The 19,745-nt window shown below is 39.8% G+C and overlaps 1 protein-coding gene across 1 annotated transcript; it reads left to right on the top strand.

Annotated features, from left to right (window-relative positions):
- Positions 1-352: 352 nt before the first annotated feature.
- Positions 353-19,262, top strand: ACTR8 (actin related protein 8). The gene is made up of 13 exons (XM_034775603.1): positions 353-578; positions 1,716-1,886; positions 3,381-3,491; positions 3,727-3,831; positions 4,770-4,943; positions 5,984-6,077; positions 9,842-9,974; positions 10,349-10,502; positions 11,640-11,735; positions 13,194-13,334; positions 15,693-15,957; positions 16,292-16,455; positions 17,184-19,262. Exons 1-13 carry the CDS (start codon positions 456-458, stop codon positions 17,325-17,327), a joined length of 1,875 nt encoding a protein of 624 aa, XP_034631494.1. The 5' UTR covers positions 353-455; the 3' UTR covers positions 17,328-19,262.
- The last annotated feature ends 483 nt before the right edge of the window (positions 19,263-19,745 follow it).

Consider the following 19,745-nt stretch of genomic DNA (forward strand, 5'->3'; position numbering starts at 1 on the left):
AACCCTAATTGTCAATGGGGATGTGACAGTATCTGCCCTCTATCTCCTCATGATCTTGCTCTGCAAACTATTCAACCCTCGCAAAATTATAAATTGGGGGAGGAGGGAATAATCATTGCTGTTACTGTGACAACTCAGTAAAGGGGAGACGGTGACAGCTGGCCCTGGGGGCTGCAGGAGGGAACTGAGACTCTGTTGGAGGGGGGGGGTGCCTTGTGCATGTGCCCCGGGAGGGGGAGGCCTAAGCCGCTGCTGGAGCCATGGGCTAGGCCTGACTTCCCCCTGTGAACGCGGGGAGGGGCAGTGCGCGGGGCGCTGCGCTGCGCTGCTCGCCGAACCTCGCCCCCGAGCGGGCGCGCTGCCGGTCGGCCTGTGTGCAGGTAGGGCCCGCGCGGGCCTCCGCATTCGGTGTCGCTTGGCCGGCGGGGAGGTGACGGGGACCCGCGCAGGCGGCCATGACCCAGGCAGAGAAAGGCGAAGCGGAGAACGGGAAGGACAAGGAGCGAGACAAGGAGCGGGAGCAGCGCGGAGCCAAGCGGCCTATCGTCCCCGCCGCCGTGCCCGAGTCCCTGCAGGAGGTGAGCCCCACCGGGCAGGTTAGACATCGCCCTGCTGCAGCTCCCCAGCCCGAGTCACCCCAGCCCGCTACCCTCGGGGCGCGGCTCCCCTCCTCCCCCAACCCCCTCTCCTCTCATGTAGCTCATCCCTTCCGCCCCCCAACACTGCACGTCCCTCCGCGGTCTGATCAGGTCTTTCGCCCCTGCCGGCTGTTCCTTTCTCCTCGCCGCGTCTCGCTGCTCTCCCCTTGCTGCCCCCAGCGCGCCCCCCACTTGCTGCACGAGCAGCGCTCTTCTTTCTCCTCGCATTTCCCCTTTCCCGCTGCACCTTGTGCTAGCTGTGCCCCCTTCCCCTTGGCAGCTGCACCCGCATTCTCCGCAGGGAAGACCCCTGAGACGGAAGGGAAAGGGGCTGCCCTACGAATCCAAAGAGATTCCTTGTTGCCCTCTCTGGCCAGGACAGAGGAGTCTCAAAGGCAGCTAAATCATCTTATTGTAAAGTTCTTCTTTTTAATCTTGTCTAGTTTGGAAGAACTTTGATCTGTGCTAGCTGATTATTTTTCCCTTCTCAAAGGCTTTCCTGCCATGTGGGAATAGAGCAAGCATCTCTTTTTCTATGGTACCCGGGGTACTTGAAAACATGTGCTGGGGACATCCTCAGAACTGTTTTCAGAGTAGCAGCCGTGTCCGGTCCCTCTTAGTCCTCAGAACTGTGTAATTGGCATTGTTGATCGTATCCATGTTAAATCCGGAGCAAATATAAGTTACAAGCATCAGTTGTAGAGTCATTTTGAGATATTAAATGTTTAGCATCTGCCTGCATTACACACACTTTGGCATCCTGAGACAAAATTTTCCTTTTGTACACTAGTGTGAAGCATTTTGTGAGTATCCCAGCTGGCTGCCTTTTTCCACCCAAGACTTGCATTTCAGTGGTTTTGTATGTATATAGATTAAGCACTTTGAAATCCTTTGGGATAAAAGGCACTACTTTATAATGTACATTTATAACAACAGGGAGGGGGTTCATTTGTAGAAGGTGGCAGTTCAGGGAGAAGTGACTGTAAACTCAGGAAGATATTAGGCAATTATAGGCAGAAGTGGACTACACTTATGGACATGCATGTAGTATACTACTGTGTATTTCAATGTTTCCAGCAAATACAAAGCAACTTCATTGTTGTGATACATCCTGGATCAACAACTCTGAGAATTGGGAGAGCCACTGACACGCTTCCTGTTAGTACTCCCCATATCATTGCAAGAAGACAGAAACATCAAGGACAGCCTGTATACAAAGATAGTTGGCTCCTAAGAGATGGACTCAATGTAAGTGCCATGTTGTTCAGAAATTGTAACAATTCAAGGCCAGCTAAAATTGACTATTGGTTATGAATTGTGGGTTTCGTATTTTCCCTGTTGTTAAATTCAAACATACTTTTCCGAAGAAACACCATGATTGTTTAAAACTAATATCAAAAGAATGAAAGAAAAGACCGCTCAGTAAAAATTGTGACTAAACAACAAAGAAAATATATTAATAGGCAGTTAGGTGAAATTGTTATTACTGGTGGTCAAGGTTACTGTTGGTATAAGTAGGTGCCACTCTACTGAAGTTAACAGAATTGCACAACTTATGCAGTTTGAGCACCTCTACTTGTTCTGAACGCATTAAATGAAAGAATCATATGCACACATTACAAGCTCTTTAACGGATCTTCCTATTTGCTTCCATCACACATTACATTCATGTTTTGGGAATGGTGGTTGGAGTGGAATAAAGTTAAAATCTGATGATTTCATTTGCAGCATATTCAAAATGAAGTTTGTAATTTATTTAATACATTACGCAGTATAATCTCTTTTAAGAATATGATTGAGCAAATTTAGTTTAAATGTACACAGTTGATATTTATAATTTGAGTCTTTCATGTAAATTAATTCACCAAATTAGCATCTTCAGTATTTTTACATTTTATTTTCTTTAGGCATTACTTAGGCCTGGTCTACACGGGAGGAGGAGCGAGCTAAGTCGGTCTAAGTTACGCAACTTCAGCTATGAAAATAGCGTAGCTGAAGTGAATGTACTTACCGCGCTGTCTTCACTGCAGTAGGTCAACTACTGACACTCCCCCGTCGACTCTGCCTATGCTTCTCGCGCCGGTGGAGTACCGGAGTCGACGGGAGAGCGCTCGATGGTCGATTTATCGCGTCTTCACTAAAGTTAATGGAAAGACTCTAATTGACTTCAGTTGTGTGTTTGGGCTTGTGAAACAAATGAGTGTTTTCCAAAAGTCATTGTACATTCACCATACTTGCATTCTCATCATCTCGTCATTTAATCGCTATAGGGATCTCACATATTTTACTGACTGTCAGCTTCAGTATTCATTATACAGAGTTGTATACTTTATCTGTACACCTCTACCCCGCTATAACGCGGCCCGATATAACACAGGTTCGCATATCGTGCGGTAGCAGCAGGGCTCCAGCGGCGCTTTAAAGGGTCCAGGGCTCCGACTGCTGCGGGGAGCCCTGGGCCCTTTAAAGCACCGCTGGAGCCCTGCCGCCCCTACCCCAGGGCTGCGGCAGCGGGGCTTGGGTGGCGCTTTAAAGGGTCTGGGGCTCTGGCTGCTGCGGGGAGCCCCGGGCCCTTTAAATCACCCCTGGAGCCCTGCCTCACCTACCCCAATATAACGGTGTTTCACCTATAACGCGGTAGGGATTTTTGGCTCCCCACAACCATGTTATATCGGGGTTGAGGTGTATTTTGGAAGAGAGCTTTTTATGCTGTATGTGATGGTTTTTTTTTTTTTTTTTTAGAAACCTGAAAGTACTGAGCAAAGACAAAATGGCCTTAAAATGGTGGATCAAGCAATATGGTCCAAAAAGATGTCAAATGGTGCAAGGCGTATACCAGTGTCACCTGATCAGGTAACTCATTCATAATTGTTTGTTAAATTGTTCTGTTATACAGTAGTTCAATTTGATATCTTCTAAAGGGTAAAAGGAGAGCAGTTCATGCAACAGTAAGCAACATATGTGCCTTGGCCATACAGAAGAGGAAAGTGCATTCTCAAAATGACCCTTCAATATATTTTTCCACTTGTGCATAAAAGATGATTGGCCAAATATTTCCTAATAATGCATGACTTAATTTACATTACAGGCCCGATCATACAACAGACAGATGCGACCGGCTATTCTAGATCACAGCTCTGGGAACAAATGGACAAATACGTCCCATCATCCTGAGTATCTGGTAGGAGAAGAGGTAGGAATTCACTTTTCCCTTGAAACAAGGTGCTGATAGCGTCCTTTAATGCAAATATTTAAATTCACAATTTGATATACACCTCTACCCTGATATAACATGAATTCGAATATAACACGGTAAAGTAGCACTCCGGGAGGGCGGGGCTGCGCACTCCGGTGGATCAAAGCAAGTTCGATATAACGCAGTTTCACCTATAACGCGGTAAGACTTTTTGGCTCCCGAGGACAGCATTATATCGAGGTAGAGGTGTAATATGTATCAAAAGGCAAGTTACCCTAAATATTCAAACAGTAGATAATGATGAAGTCTCTAGCTGGGGGAAGGGGAGAATCCTCCCAAAGAGGCTACATAACCATTTAGTGTCATTTAGCATGACATGAAAATTCCCTAACCTGGAAAAAAATTAGAGTAAACTGTAGTTCTTTTAAGAATCCTTTTCCTATGTTGTTTTTTCCTCGTACAAATAAAACATCAATGATTAACGCAAGAAACTTTTTAGTTAGTTGTTAATAAAAGCAATAGGTCAGATCCTCAGCTAGTGTGTAAATTAGCATTTCTTCATCGACTAAATTAAACTGTTCCATTGTGTATAGTGTACAGAAAAGGCAAGAAATCAGTGACCAGATCAGCACAAGGCATCATATGCCACATAATTTGTTCATTGATTATTTCAGTACTTCAGAGTGTTTTATTAAGCACTGTTTTTCTCTCTAATCTGGTTTAATACTTGAAATATGTTACCAACCACTCCATGGGATTATTTCTATTGTTATGCGTATTCAGACGATTTTTAGTTTCAGATCTTGAACTATTTACCCATTTTTTTCCTAGTCTGTATTGGATTGTCCAGTCATGTTCCCATTGCTGTAGTTGGAAAGCTCTTTCCATTTGAGAAGAGGTTACTTTTTAAACCTTTCTTTCTCTTTTCTCTTCAGGCGCTATATGTTAATCCTTTAGATTGTTATAATATTCATTGGCCTATCCGAAGAGGCCAGTTAAACCTTCACCCAGGGCCTGGCGGCTCCCTTACTGCAGTACTAGCAGATCTTGAAGTTATCTGGTCGCACGTAATACAAAAATATTTGGAAATACCACTGAAAGACTTAAAGGTGAGCTTGTGGTCACTTTCTGTTCAGCTGAGTAAGTTATTTTAACTCCATCTCTTGCATTGTCCGGAGGCTTCCAGAGGGTGTCAACTAAAGAGATACCTAAGATATCTTACTCTTGCTGCTGACAGTGTTGTCTCTCAACCTTTTGGTAAATTCTGTCCCCCAGCGTGCATAGCTCCCATAGGCTTGGTCTACACTAACCCCCCAAATCGAACTAAGGTACGCAACTTCAGCTACGTGAATAATGTAGCTGAAGTTCGAAGTACCTTAGTTCGATCTTACCTCGGTCCACACGCGGCAGGCAGGCTCCCCCGTCGACTCCGTGGTACTCCTCTCGTCTAGCTGGAGTACCGCAGTCGACGGCGAGCACTTCCGGGTTCGACTTATCGCATCCAGACAAGACGCGATAAGTCGAACCCAGAACTTCGATTGCCAGCCGCCGAACTAGCGGCTGGGTATAGACGTACCCATAGACTTTACTTGGAGTTCTGTGCACTTATCTGATGGCAGCATTTGGTACTGAAACTTTAAAAGTAAGTTGGATTGTCTTTGAAAATTCAAATTAATAAAATATTTCACTTCATTGTTCTGTGTTCATAGGTTGATTAGAGTTGTTAAGGGACTGAGGTCTAGAATCACAGAATCTAAGGCCAGAAGGAACCACCAGATCATCTACTCTGACCTGCACATCGCAGGCCACCAACAGCACATCCAGGCTAAACCTGCTTAATTGTTCTTATTGAGCAGATGGCTTTTCTTGTGTCTGCCATGTTATTGCATGAAATGTTTTTAAACATTTCTTAAGCTCCTATAAATACAGACATTTGATACCACATTGAACTGAATTTTTAAATGATGAAAATAAATGTTTTTTTACATAACCACTCTTTCTCCAATTGTTCTGCTTCTTCTCAGTGCCTTTACATCTGTATTTTTTCAGTAGCGTACCATGGGAAATCTAGCATTCTAGCATATATGAAGGAATTATTTTGAACTCTACATTGATTTGAAGGCTGCCCTTAATTTGCTTTTTTCTTCAGTATTACAGGTGCATTTTACTAATACCAGACATCTATAATAAACAACATGTGAAAGAACTCGTACATATGATCCTAATGAAGATGGGCTTTTCAGGTAAAAGTGAATAAGTGCGCATTTAATATTAATTTGTATAGCTTAAGGATTTTTTTAAAGGCATCTGATTTCTGAGCCAGACCCACTTTCTATTCTGAGACTGGTACCCCTGGCCTCTTGCCAGTCACTATTGCAACTCTGTCTCTCGTGACAGGGCTAAGTAGTGAGCCAGCTTTACGGCAAGTTACTCATGCTCTTCGTTTACTTGTTAAAAGACCAAACTGATCACTTCAGGTGAGGCTTCCTCCCCACCAACCTACACAAAGTAAATCATAAAGCAGCTCTTGAATTGGGATACCTTGCATGGTAACAGACTGATGTCTGAAGCCTCAGTGCCGTCTTATTGCTGTTGCATTTTAGTGATTGGTGAAATGTCAGTGCAAAGAATGTTGAGATCCTTCAGGGTTTCAAATAAAGGGTCTATATAAATGCAAGGTGCTGTTATTCTCCTTTTCACTGCTGGATTGTACAAAAGTAGTATCTGGATGACCTAAATATTTACACTCTAAGCAGGAGATGATTTAAAAAAAATATTTATAAAGTAAACTACATTGATTTTTGAACGGTTGAATTGTTTGCTCTTCAATATTTTTTCCCCTAGTTTGAAAGTCCTTTCTTTTTATAGGAAATAGGGACATTTAATTCCCTTTCAGTTCATAAAGCTAACAAACTTTCTATATAATGTGGTGGGGTTTTTTTGTTTTGTTTTTGTTTTTTTTGAAAGTCCAAGACTCACTTTTTGTGTCACATTATATTTTGTTTATTAGAGTCACCATAGCACTGGCAGTGTAAATTGCTGTATGAACAGAGTGCTTAAGTTTAAACTTATCAAACAGTCCTTGCAGGAGCCAGAAAGTCCACTTCTGTATTAGGCACTTAAAACTCTTAAATAGATTTGAAAGATCAACAGAGAGGCTTAGAAATTGGCAACAAATAAGTTATACAATAGTTAACATACTAAATGATGATAAAATGTGGTTAGTTGCAAGCCATTAGAGCAGGGGTTCTCAAATGGGGGGGGTCGTGACCCCTCAGGGGCTTGCAAGGTTATTACATGGAGGGTTGCGAGCTGTCAGCCTCCACCTCCAAACCGTGCTTCACCTCCAGCATTTATAATAGTGTTAAATATAAAAAAACGTGGTTTTAATTTATAAGGGGGGGGTGTCACACTCATAGGTTTGCTGTGTGAAAGGGGTCGCTAATACTAAAGTTTAAGAGCCACTGCATAAGCATATATATATATATATCTCCTTGTGTGCTTTTTATGTTTAATATCCTTTATTGTTTATTATTCCTGAGCATTCTCACAGCAACAAATAGTTTCCTCTTCCTTGCTGGACACCAGCAGTATGAACTTGCTTAGCCTTTTCTGTATCTGATAAAGAAAATTCATAAGATAAAAGGAAGGGACGTTCTATCTGAAAGGTTTATGTAGGTGGGAGGAAAACAACCAGCAAAAGAAATACATGTATATGAATGAAATTGATTTGCTGCTTCTTTTTAAGATGAAATAGCCAGTTAGGTCCCTTTGGCACTTTACAGGTGTTTCCTAACTCAGACCTGTAGCTTTTGGTTGGAAGGTCTTACTCTTAGGGTTGCATACCCTAATGAGGAGAATACTACATGTTTAATGGTATGTGGAAAGAAAAAATGTTCGTTCTTTGACTTTAAAGGCTTATGTCTACATTGTTGTGCATACAGGAAAAAGTAGCAACATACAAGAGGCTGACACACGTTTCTTCAATTCTTCCAAACTTTACTCCTGTTCCTCTAAGCCTGTTTGATGACAAAGTTTTGAAAAAATTAAAGCCTCCATTTTTAGTTTTTCTTTGGCTAAGTCTGACGGATTAAACAGTGTACGTGAGGGTGCATGAGTATGAAACACTGGAAAGTTATAGAAGTTAAAATATTATCAACATCTCCACTTGAGGGTGCCATTTCCTAAACATTAACTCAGTGTTGAGCTGAACTAATTACTGAATGTAACTACTAAACTCCGTGTCTTCTATTTAAAAGACCTACATTTAAATTTAGTCCTTATATATTGTTCTACAAACTACTTGCCTAAAATGAGGAATTCTCTTCCTTCAGAGTTCAGAAGAAGGGGATTTGAAGGGAGTCTTTGTTTAGTACTCTTCAAGTGAAAGTGTATGGCGGGGGTGCAAACATGAAGAAAATGTTTGTGAGGGTTGAAAGTGGGTTGAAGGGGATGCACAGAAGCATGGTATCAAACCTTGTTTATCCATTTAAAGAACTTACTCAAAACTTAAAAAGGAAACGACTGGATTAAAACCAAAAATGTGAGAAAAATGCCTTCTCTGTGTGACATGGGGGCCCATTGGTGGCTCACTACTCTGTGTCAGCAACTCTTGTCAGGCCTGACATACTCAGTATACACCAACTCGCTGTTGTCATAATCTGTCTAAAAGGTGTCATGTGAGGTGTATGCAAACTGATAACATGCTGATTATAAGACTTATAAATACATACTAGAATTTTATGTTCTTAAAATGTGTTTGGCAAGCAATGTATAAACCTAGCCAGCCTTAAACAAAGGAATGCGTATTTATATGTCTGACCAGCCTGATCGTCAGGAAGGGACAAGGAAGGTACATTTACAAACAAGATAAACATAGCCATCAAATTAGCAAGTGGGTTAGATAGCCTTTTAACTTTCACAGTGAGAGGAGAAGACTGCAAAAATTAACAGCTCCCTGGTGGACACAGCAAGCGGAGCCCCCAGTGTGGCTTCTTGCCTCCTGAAGCAAGATTATTGAATTTTGGAAAATATAAGCAAGGGCAGAGAGCCATTTTAGCATCCATCACTTGAGGGAGTGAAAGGGCCAGAGTTCGTGAAATCACAGAACTTTCGTCTTTCAGGTAAGAGGGCTGAAGTCTCTGGGATCTGAGTATAGGTGAGAAAACTGCTTAGGCAAAGATTGTAACTTGCTGAAATTGTTTGTTTTAGAAGCATTTTTACTTTTGTTTATTGGTAATCATTTCTATCCTTATTCCTATTTGATTTCACTTAAACCTATGACTTTTTGTTAGCAAATGTTTTACTATAAACCAGTGCAGTGCTTTGATTGAAATAAGTTTCTCGAACCCCAGTTAAAGTAATGAGCTGCTGTTTACTTTCTTTTTAAAGGAACAGAAAACTTAACTTCTGTGACTATTCCAGGAGAGGTGGACACCACAGGGCAGACAGTTTTGGGGAAATTAGGGGCTGGGGGAATGTTGGGCTCACCCTGCAAAAAATAACTGGGAGGTGGAAGCCAAGGTGTGACCTGCATGCTTGTAGGCTGGCTGTTGGTCTCAGGGCTGTGAACCAAACAGCTTAGCACTTAAGGCACTCAGAGGTGCAGGACAGTTGGTGACATGACCCCCTACTGGTCTGGGTTAAACCTCAAAGTATCACAGCCTGCTACTGGTAATTGAAGCCCTTTAATACCCGCTACAAAATTAAGGTTGATGTTAGGTCCAGATTCTTTCCGAAACCCATAAAAGCAAGGAAACTTTCAATGTAGACGTCCACTTCGCCCTTAATTTATCTTTCCTAAAGGCTTAAAAGATCTCTTCACCAGTGGGGAGGTGAAAACTTTTCCTGGCAAATGTGGCTATTTTGCACAATTTAAACTTTCAATACAGGATTAGGACCTCAGTATTATATATTTTAAAAATCTACTACACAAAAACTAAGTGTTTACTTTAAATGTCTGGAGCTTGGTTTAAAACCAGACTTAATCTTCCTCTCATATTTTTAGGTATAGTGATCCATCAGGAGTCTGTCTGTGCTACTTTTGGAAGTGGCTTAGGTAGTGCGTGTATAGTAGATGTAGGGGATCAGAAGACAAGTGTTTGCTGTGTAGAGGATGGAGTTTCACACCGTAATACCCGGTAATTTTTTCTTTATGAGCAAAATTACTACAAAACCACTAAAGAGGGTGGGGTGGAGATGTTTTATCTTACATTACTTGTTTTTAAAGTAAAAAAGATTTATTAGTAGATATGCATAAGGGCAACACCTTATTCATGTAGTTAACTGTTTTTTGGTTTAATACTTAGGACTTTCACAACAGGAGCATCCCATTCTACTATATGATCCGTATTAGAAAGTTTTTGCTTCTGTAAAGAGAGCGGGAGCTGGCCCTATGTGCTATGTAAACTATGTGAACAATATTGTCCATGTTTGTTTTTAGGCTGATACATAATGTTAGCTCTGGGCAAAGTGAATGAATTAACGTTCATCTATTTCTTTCTCTTTTTTGAAGGTTGTGCCTTGCATATGGTGGATCTGATGTATCAAGGTGTTTTTACTGGCTTATGCAGCGAGCTGGGTTTCCTTACAGGGATTGTCAGTTAGCTAATAAAATGGACTGCCTTCTCCTTCAGCACTTAAAAGAGACATTTTGTCATTTAGACCAGGTGGGGAAAAAGTCTTAAGCTTAAGTTGTTGATTCTACATGACAGTTTTTGGAACAATGATTATCTTGTCTTCCTGAGTTGGGTGAGGATTTGCTTGTGAATTATTAGTAATTAATTAATTCCCCGTTAATATAAAGTATACTTAAAAGGTTTCTAATGTTAGTATCCAGTTGTAGCATCAAATGACCTTGTTATATTTGTGCATAAAACCTTTCACTGTCCTATAACCATGATACCAGGCAGTTATTACATGAATGCTTGCATTTAGATACAAAATATTTGCACATATACATCTCAAAAGGTGTTTGCCATTTCTACATTTAAGAAATCAATAAAAGTTTAAAACACTTCCAACTCCACATGTTTTTCCTGGAGTTCAAAAACACAAGCAGAGATTTTCCTTTGAAAAGATGGAGGGATTGGTGTAGACACTTTACAACTTAGATTTATGGCTCTGATAACACACATTCCATTCTTTTTTTACACTTTGGCCTGTACTTAAAACATGCATGTCTGACATGGTTTGTCTTCTTGATATTGCTTGTCTTTGAGAGATGGAAGCACAAACCTTTAGGAATTTCTTTGATTAGCTTTAATATTTTATAACCTCTCTAACTAAACATATTCACTGTTATGTTTCCAAACATTCTGGCTATAACATACTTGTAGCTATGGCTTAATTTTCAGTAAAGGTGCAAACAAGTGTGTAATGTCCTAATTAAAAATAAGTTAAAATAATTTTATTAATATAATTTTTGCATCACTATTGAGGGCTCCCCACAGCAAGCTTCTTGCTGAGCTCCTTCCATATGGTTCAGTTAATCCTCTGGGTTGTTGAGTCACGTAGTTCCCATGTTAGGCCCCAGTCCTACAACAGGTTCCGCTAACATGGGATTCCACTACCCAAGCACAGCCATGTTGACTTCAGTGGGAATCTGCATGCAGAAAAGGCTGCATTAGCAGATCCTGTTGCAGGACAAAGGCTTTGGAAAACAGGAAATACAAACAAAATTCAGATTCATAAGGGAGTTTCATTATTTTTTTTTGTCTTGATGAATACAAGTAAAAAGCTTTGAGAGAGTAATCTTAGACTGTACAGAATTGATTACCTTTGTTGCCATATTCCATTAAAAATAGGATATTTCTGGACTGCAAGACCATGAGTTTCAGATTCGTCATCCAGACTCTCCAGCCTTATTATACCAGTTCCGATTAGGGGATGAAAAACTACAGGTAAATTCAAAATGTGTGTGCACAATAATAAAACCTTGTGACAAAGTCAGGCCAGACAGGTGCAAGAGGGTACTTAAAGGTGGATATATTAGCCCTAGAATGTTAAAGGCCCTTTTTCCTGTAAGCGGAGAAGGGGTTACCTCAGGTCAATTAGGGACACCTGAATCCAATTAAGAGTTGTCTGAGGCCTTTAAAAACCCTTTTTCTGGGGAGAGCAAAGGAGGAGAGAGAGAGACACACGCACACACACGCACGCACGCTGCTACCAGGCTAATGCAGCAGGGGAATAGGCTGTTCCAGGATGAGAGGCTGTGCTTCTTCCATAAGGGAAATAGCCAAACCTGAGTGCCTGCTAGAGGAAAGACTGGCACCCCAGGGCAACCAACTGGACGACACCTTGTCCCAGCGAGGGGGGCAGCGAAAGGTACCCCCCACTAGGGTTTTTGTTCAGGAGACTGTTTCCTCTTGTTTGGTGGAGAATCACCCCTTAGGCTGACCCTCAGGCCTGCCCTGAAAATACGACCAAGGGAGCACGGAAGGGGGAAGGCAAACCCTGGCTGAGTGGGGCTGATTACCCCAGGCCTGCCATCAAGACAGGGGGAAACTCTAAGTCTGGCAAAAGAAAAGAGGTGCCTTGCCACAACTTTAAGAATGGCCATACTGGGTCAAACCAATGGTCCATCTAGCCCAGCATCCTGTCTTCTGACAGTGGCCAATGCCAGGTGCTTCCTAGGGAATGAACGGAACAGATAATCCTCACGTGATCCATCCCCTGTCTCCCATTCCCAGCTTCTGGCCGTAATGTACTGAGTTCGCATATCTGTCACTACCCTCCCACAGCATATGCCCCATTGCCCAGTACGCCATAGAATGCCTTACTAAGCTGCTTCTTACTGTGTCACATTTTACTGGATGTACCCTACAAAGGTTGTATGCTTTAACAGTACTTATGGGCACTTCGTTAAAAGCTGTTAAAATCAATTTACTATAGATAGGAGCATCTCTAATGCATCACTGGTGAGCACCTCATCTGACATATCCTCCTATCTGTGGACCTACATCCTATACTTGATAAATGCTGATATATCCGTTTTTTTTTCCTCTCTCACTACTGTGACTTTTTGTAATACACTTGCAATGCTGATGAATACTAGTTGATAGTCTGATACCACATTTAAAATATATATAATATGCGTGCGTACGTGTGTTTGTGTTTTTGTAATAGTTTACAACTTGGTTTAAAGAGGACTCAGATACTTCTCCCTGTTAAAAGGCTATTTGAAACAAAGTAGTAATCTGTTGATTCTGAGGCATGAGACACTTTACAGTTGTAAATCCATTAAAAAATATTAGGCTATATTTTAAAAAGAATATTTGTTTAATGGACAGACATTGAACTTGAAAAATATTTGTTTAAACAGAACATTGTATTAAACTTTTTCATCTTTCACTACCCAGGCTCCGATGGCTCTGTTTTATCCAGCAACTTTTGGAATTGTTGGGCAGAAAATGACATCTTTGCAACACAGGTCACAAGGTGACCCAGAGGATCCTCATGATGAACATTATCTATTAGCTACCCAAAGTAAACAAGAGCAGGTGTGTTAATGTTTAGTTTTTACAGAAAACTACCATTTACCCAGGAGTTAATATAATTATTACCTGTGTGTGTTTCTCCCACCATTGAAAAGAAGCCATCTCTAAGTTGAGAGATGTCAGCTGTTCTGTGGCCAAAGCATTACAGAACAGGTTTTAGGCAGGGAAGTGAAGAATAACTTGTCCAGTAGAGACAACGGAGGCAGCTTATGTAGGCCAAAATGTAATTGCCCACCTTAGAATTTGGCCAGAACACTGAAGCTAACGCAGTTTTGCAGAAATTGCCATGGAGTTTTTACCAACTACACCTACTCAGGATCTCTGTCTTTACATCTCATCCGAAAGGCAGCATCTTTAGCATGCTTTTTAATAATTATAGAAGGTTAGTTTTGTAATTATATGCTAAATGTCACTCTTGGCCTGAGTAATGGAGACATTCAGCACATCTTTTTGTAGTAAATGAAATCTCTCAATTTGCATTTCTTTTTCACAACGACTTATTAAAAAACCTGTTTACAGTGAATTATAAATAATTTAAATTATTATACAGCACTTGGAGCACTTCATAAATATTAAGTAATGGGAATAATTAAAAATGTGCACAAATCCTTTAACTACTGTAAAACTTATATGGGGTAAAAAAATTAACTGATTTGTAACAAGCAAATGTACAGGATTTTGTATCAATTTAAGGCAAATCTACAGAGGTTTTGTACTATTAAAACTATATGGGTTTAGAAAATGTAATGGGAATAATGACTTGTCTACACTTATCAGAGGGGTAGCCGTGTTAGTCTGAATCTGTAAAAAGTAACAGAGGTTCCTGTGGCACCTTTAAGACTAACAGAAGTATAGGGAGCATAAGCTTTCGTGGGTAAGAACCTCACTTCTTGCATCTGAAGAAGTGAGGTTCTTACCCACGAAAGCTTATGCTCCCTATACTTCTGTTAGTCTTAAAGGTGCCACAGGANTTAAACATTTTAAAAACCTTATTTACTTTACATACAACAATAGTTTAGTTATATATTATAGACTTATAGAGAAAGATCTTCTAAAAATGTTAAAATATATTACTTGCATGCGAAACCTTAAATTAAAGTGAATAAATGAAGTCTCGGCACACCACTTCTGAAAGGTTGCCGACCCCTGACCTACACTGACAGGAGAACCCCTCTTGTTAGCATAGACAGTGTCTAGATTGCAGTGCTGCAGCTATGCCACTGTAGTGTTTCAAGTGTAGACAAAAGTAACAGAGGGTCCTGTGGCACCTTTAAGACTAACAGAAGTATAGGGAGCATAAGCTTTCGTGGGTAAGAACATCACTTCTTCAGATGCAAGAAGTGAGGTTCTTACCCACGAAAGCTTATGCTCCCTATACTTCTGTTAGTCTTAAAGGTGCCACAGGACCCTCTGTTACTTTTGTCTACACTTGAAACACTACAGTGGCATAGCTGCAGCACTGCAATCTAGACACTGTCTATGCTAACAAGAGGGGTTCTCCTGTCAGTGTAGGTCAGGGGTCGGCAACCTTTCAGAAGTGGTGTGCCGAGACTTCATTTATTCACTTTAATTTAAGGTTTCGCATGCAAGTAATATATTTTAACATTTTTAGAAGATCTTTCTCTATAAGTCTATAATATATAACTAAACTATTGTTGTATGTAAAGTAAATAAGGTTTTTAAAATGTTTAAGAAGTTTCATTTAAAATTAAATTAAAATGCAGAGCCCCCCTGGACCGGTGGCCAGGACCCGGGCAGTATGAGTGCCACTGAAAATCAGCTCGCATGCCGTGCCATAGGTTGCCTACCCCTGGTGTAGGTAATCCACCTTCTCGAGAGGCAGTAGTGAGGTCGACAGGAGAATTCATCCATCGACCAAACACTGTCTACATGGGGCCTTCGGTCTGTTTAACTGTGTCACAAAGCTGACCTAGTTTTCTAGTGTAGACCAGGCCTAAATTAAACTGATATAAGAACCTCTTATACAAGTATAACAATCCACACTAAGGGGTTATACTGTTTTAACTATGTGTAGATAAGCCCCCATAGATAAAACTTCTATATTTGTGGAAACTACATCATGACTTTATGCTATGATACCCATTTGAAATGTTTGATGGACTTCTAAAATGAGGTTGTTGTTTTTTTAAAGTTGTGGTTTAGAATAATATTTGTATGGGGTGGAAATGCAACATTCAACATTTCTTTTTGGTAAGCTAAAGAGAAGCAAAAGAAAAATTAGTGCTATATTATTTGAGTCTTTAGAACACTGTTCCTATGCCAAAGCAACCTGTGAGGATTTGAAATTTAATTTTTTAAATTAATAAAATTAACTTACCAATTTATTATTTTGTTTTTAAGTCTGCGAAAGCTACAGCTGATAGGAAGTCCATGTCCAAGCCTGGTGGATTTGAGGGAGACTTGCGTGGCCAGTCCTCAGACATTTCAGAGAGGATGTATCCACAAGAAGTGGAACTGGGATCCTCTCAGAGTGATTGTATAATAGCTGGAAATGAGTCTGAGGAACCCCTAGCAGCACACATGTCCAGGAAAACCGCTATATCCCAGTTTGAAGGCAAAGCACTAGGCCTTGACAAAGCCATTCTTCATAGTATTGACTGCTGTGGTAAGAACTATATTTGCATAATACTGTAATTAGATCCCAATCACTTGGTCCAGACGAAATTCCAACATCTTTCATTACCTTACAGAAACTAGAATTCTCTCCTTTAGCTTTGTTGTCTAGAAAATAAGTTGCTGTACTATCTCTCATTTCCAGTGCTTTATGAAAGCCCATTTTTGTTAAATATCTTCATGCTGTTAGTAACTGAGAAATGTCTGCTTCTACAATAACTTTCACTAATCCTAACTACTTTGACTTTTATGCAGTTTTTCATAATCCAAGTTTAGGTAGTATTAGCACTTCAGTTTTTTATATATATAATCTCTTATCATTCCAGCCTCTGATGATACCAAAAAGAAGATGTATAGTTCTATCCTAGTAGTGGGAGGCGGTCTGATGTTTCATAAAGCTCAAGAATTTCTTCAGCATCGAATTCTCAACAAAATGCCTCCTTCTTTCAGAAGAGTTGTTGAAAATGTAGAAGTCATTACAAGACCTAAGGTATGATGTTAATGAAGCTGAATTAATGAACTATTCATAGACTATTTGAAATCTAAAGGTTTAAGAATCTATTATTTCAGAACTATCACAGTTCAGTTACATGCCTTATGGGAGACCTCAGATCAGATTGTTTTTCAGATCGCTATACTATAAGCTACCACTACGGATATATGTATCTGGAGGTAGAATGACTAGTTATAGTAGCCTTACAATTGATAGATTATTGCTAATTGCTTCTTTCAGAATAAGAAACGTAACCAACAGCTAGTAAAGTTAGTTTTAGGAAAAGGGACTCGGAATGGCCGTGGGGAATATGGTAAAAGATAACTAATCCTGTCTGCTTGTCAGTAACTTGATTTAACATTAGCAAAGAAGGAAGAGTAAGAAATATAAGAGGATGCATAGTATTGAGTGTAAATAATTGGCATTAATCAGCTAAATTTCTAAAACCAAACTATTTAAGTATTCCCTTTTTCAATAGTTTTACTCGCAAGGCTTGATTTTCCTTGTTGATACACTGTAAAATCAGTGACTTCCAAGTTCCTTAATAAATTAAACATGGGGCAAAATATTTAGGTTTATCACACAAAAACGTTGGGGGAAATTGTTGGCCAGATTTTCAAAGGTGCTGAGTGAACTTTCATTAAATTAAATGGGAGCTGCTGGTATTTAGTACCTTTTGAAAAACAGATCTGTAATTTTTATGCAATCCTTGTTCTTAATTTTAGGATATGGATCCACGCTTGATTGCATGGAAAGGCGGTGCAGTTTTGGCCTGCCTGGATACAACCCAGGAACTATGGATATATCAGCGAGAATGGCAACGCTTTGGTGTCCGGATGTTACGGGAGAGAGCTGCATTTGTGTGGTAATCTAACAAGATTATAATGGAACCTCAATTGAATATTACTTTTCAAATTGTCCTGTGTCCAAAGCAAGCTCATTTCCCCTGCTTGTGGTTTGAGACTTTTTTTTTTTTTTTTAAATGTGCTAGTTTTTGGCTGAGGTTTTTCAGAAGAACCTGAATTAGGTGCCAAAATCCTACTGAGTCAAAAGGGAAGTAAGTGCCTCAAATGCATGGGCACCTTTAAAAATCCCAGTTTTTGGCTTTTTACAAACAGATTTCTGTGCACATGGTTGCTCCTGCTTTATCCAAATATATTATAAACAGTTATGTCACAAGTGAAACTTAAAGCTGCACATCATTGAAAAGCTATGTATAAAATACTAAAGTGGCATACAGTCATACATGCATTTGTAAATAAGTAACATTATATTGAGTGATTTGGTCTTAACTTTAGAAGCAGTAAATCTAGACCTGGAAGCTTTTAAAGGAAAATTGTGGTGCCTCTTAATAGGACTGATTTAAAATGTAATAGATCTTCTTCTTAAACATATAAAACCATTAAGACCAGAACCCTGTGTAAAAGTGAAATTAAGTACTGTTGAGGAACAAAGTATCTTAACACAGCTTTTTCCTTCTGTTTGATCTTCATGAATTTTATTTAATGCAATATTACTTCTCACACTTCTTTCGTTCTTTAGAAAAGAATCCATGTAATAAGAGTTTTTTTTGTCCATATAAATATACAAACTTCTAGTGGTTACCAAATACTTGGACAAGTTTAATGAAAAAAATGGAAAAAATAAACACAAGATACACATATCATCATCACTGTTAAATGTTTAGTAACACTAAAATGAGTAGCAGCTTACTGCTACTCTTCCTAGTGGTGTGTGTTCTTCCAGAATCAATACTAACTTCAAAGAGAAAAAGACCATTTCTCTATGACAATTGAAGCTGTGTTTCACCTATTTTCTTGCATGTTTTCACTGTCAGGAAGACTTGTCAATATCCAAAACTACTGACAGTTATTGGCTCCTACCCCCTCCCCCCTCACTTAAAAATATCCCCAAAATGCTGCATCTGAGCCAGCACACCAGTGTTCAGCGCTATCACAGTACAGGCAGCAGGAGCTCACCTTTGACAGGTAGCCCTTATTCACACAGAAGAATGGAGAAGACCATGACCATGGAGAAGACCTTCTCGCTACTATCCACTGCTTAGACAGGCAAAAAAGCCTTAAACTAAATGTAAAAAGTCATCAAATGTTATCTGAAGTGACAATTTTGAAATCTCCAGCTCACCCACAGTGGTAGCACCCCGGTATTGTTAATCCCACCCCGCAACTATTTGGTGGCAACATTCCGCATTATGGGGGAATATGCCCAGACCATTCCTGCACTGCTAGCGTTTAGTTTGTTGTGGCTTATCCCACCCTGTCTGTTATAGCAATCTACGCTAGACTGTAAATATAAACATCATAGGGATATGTCCAGCATTTTAGTGACTACCAAAGAGGCATCTACTTTTTAAAAAATAAAAGAAAATTTGTTTTTTTAAGAGCTAATTTTCTTGTCACTGAAAGTTTTCTGGGAAAATGCATTAATGTTAAAACACTGGTGTAATCTTAAATTAAAAGCAGTGAGCTATTTCTTTGTGCCATTCCTGTACATTTGTTGCAGGCAGCTGAAGACAGTCTGTCTCTGACTTTTTTCATCCCAAGGTACTGGAAGCATAACCAAGGAATACCCAATCTGGTATCTTTGTCTGTCCAAGTTAAATATTGTTGCTAATTTTGCTGTAACAAAAAGGGTCCACGAATCTAACTGTATAAAACACTTATTTAATTTTTTAAAATGTGGTAGCTGAACTGTATTTCAGAAAATGAACATATTTACAGAGATCATATTTGGATTTGATAGTCTTCACAGGGGTTCTGTACAATAAACATTTCATAATTCCACATGGTTATCAGTATCATCAGTGGGGGGTGACTTGTACATATGGCAGATGATTTCATGAACCAAACATGGGTATTAATGGCCTATCCAGTTGTTTCCTTCTTGCAGTCAGTCGGGGGGGGGAAACAAGTGTTGCTTCTTAAGTGTATTTAAGTTCCTTAGCAGTTGAGCGTCAGACACTACAGGAGGAGAACTGCTATAACTATTACATAAATGTATTAAGTCCTTTATTTACACTACAAAACTTACTCAACTCAAATTTATCATATAGGAGTATAATAATCTTATAGCATTAACAGTCCAGAGGAGGACATGAAGTTTTAGTTAAATTAAATCCAGTAAGCAGATAAAGGGGAAAAAACCCGCTAACATATGCACAAGATAAATTTAAACAATCTTATGAAACACAGAAAATGGTAATTTTTCTCCTCTCATCAGAAAGTGATTCAAGATATTTTCCCCTCATGTTCTAATTTTACCTATTT

The sequence above is a fragment of the Trachemys scripta genome, chromosome 7 (genome assembly GCF_013100865.1).
Source record: "Trachemys scripta elegans isolate TJP31775 chromosome 7, CAS_Tse_1.0, whole genome shotgun sequence".
Taxonomy (NCBI): domain Eukaryota; kingdom Metazoa; phylum Chordata; order Testudines; family Emydidae; genus Trachemys; species Trachemys scripta.